The following is a 689-nucleotide window of genomic DNA, read 5'->3' on the forward strand; positions in this document are numbered from 1 at the left end:
CCCCCCCCCCCCAAAAAAACCACCCAAAGGAGCCAAAGGGCGACCGCGGGGTCCCCCCCCCACCTTCTCCACCAACCTGTTTGAGCTCGTTGGTGAAGTAGAGGAAGGTGACGGCCACGCAGACGGACTGCAGGAGCACGGCGGCCACCAGCACCACCCCGCAGGTCTGCCCGGGGCTGGGACCGGCGGCGGGCAGCATCATGGCCGGGCTCTCCTCGCTGCGGGAGACGGGCTTTGCTGGGTTTCTCTGCCCCTTCGGAGAGAGAGGAGCGGGTTGGGGCTCTGCAGGGTTTGGGGGGTGGCGGGGAGGGGGGTGTGTGTGCTCTGTCCCACGGCGAAGTAAAGCCCCCACAGCCCGTTCGCCCGCCCCACAGCCCGTACGCCCGCCCCACAGCTCGCCCCGCCCGCCCGGAGCCCCGAGAGGAGCGGACGGGACCCGGCCCCCGGCCCGCCCCGTCGGGGTGCGGGAAGGGATGCGGGTTCTGCCCTCCCCTCCCGACGTGTGAGCTTGTGTTTGTGTGTATGTGGTGTCGGGGAGGCTTCATTTCTCAGCCCACGCGTTGCAGCGCATTTCTAAGCAACTTTTCTGAGCCGTCTCCGGAGGGAGCAGTGGAAATCGGACTCTTTTTTAAGAGATTTTGGCTGTGGATAAGAGTTTCTCTAAGAGTTTCTCTCTCTAAGGAGAGGCC

The 689-nt window shown here is 65.7% G+C and overlaps 1 protein-coding gene across 2 annotated transcripts in view; it reads right to left on the reverse strand.

The window, feature by feature from the left end:
* The window catches only part of TNFSF10 (tumor necrosis factor superfamily member 10), an 11,361-nt gene extending 11,027 nt beyond the window's left edge, over nt 1-334 (reverse strand). For both annotated transcript variants that reach the window (XM_014938870.1, XM_014938869.1), the window contains exon 1: nt 77-334. In XM_014938870.1, the coding sequence (XP_014794356.1) occupies nt 77-202 (126 nt within the window). In that variant the 5' untranslated portion in view covers nt 203-334. The remainder of the gene's footprint in view (nt 1-76) is intronic.
* Between the last annotated feature and the right edge of the window lie 355 nt (nt 335-689).

The sequence above is a fragment of the Calidris pugnax genome, unplaced genomic scaffold, assembly GCF_001431845.1.
Source record: "Calidris pugnax isolate Ruff unplaced genomic scaffold, ASM143184v1 scaffold52, whole genome shotgun sequence".
NCBI classification, from domain to species: domain Eukaryota; kingdom Metazoa; phylum Chordata; class Aves; order Charadriiformes; family Scolopacidae; genus Calidris; species Calidris pugnax.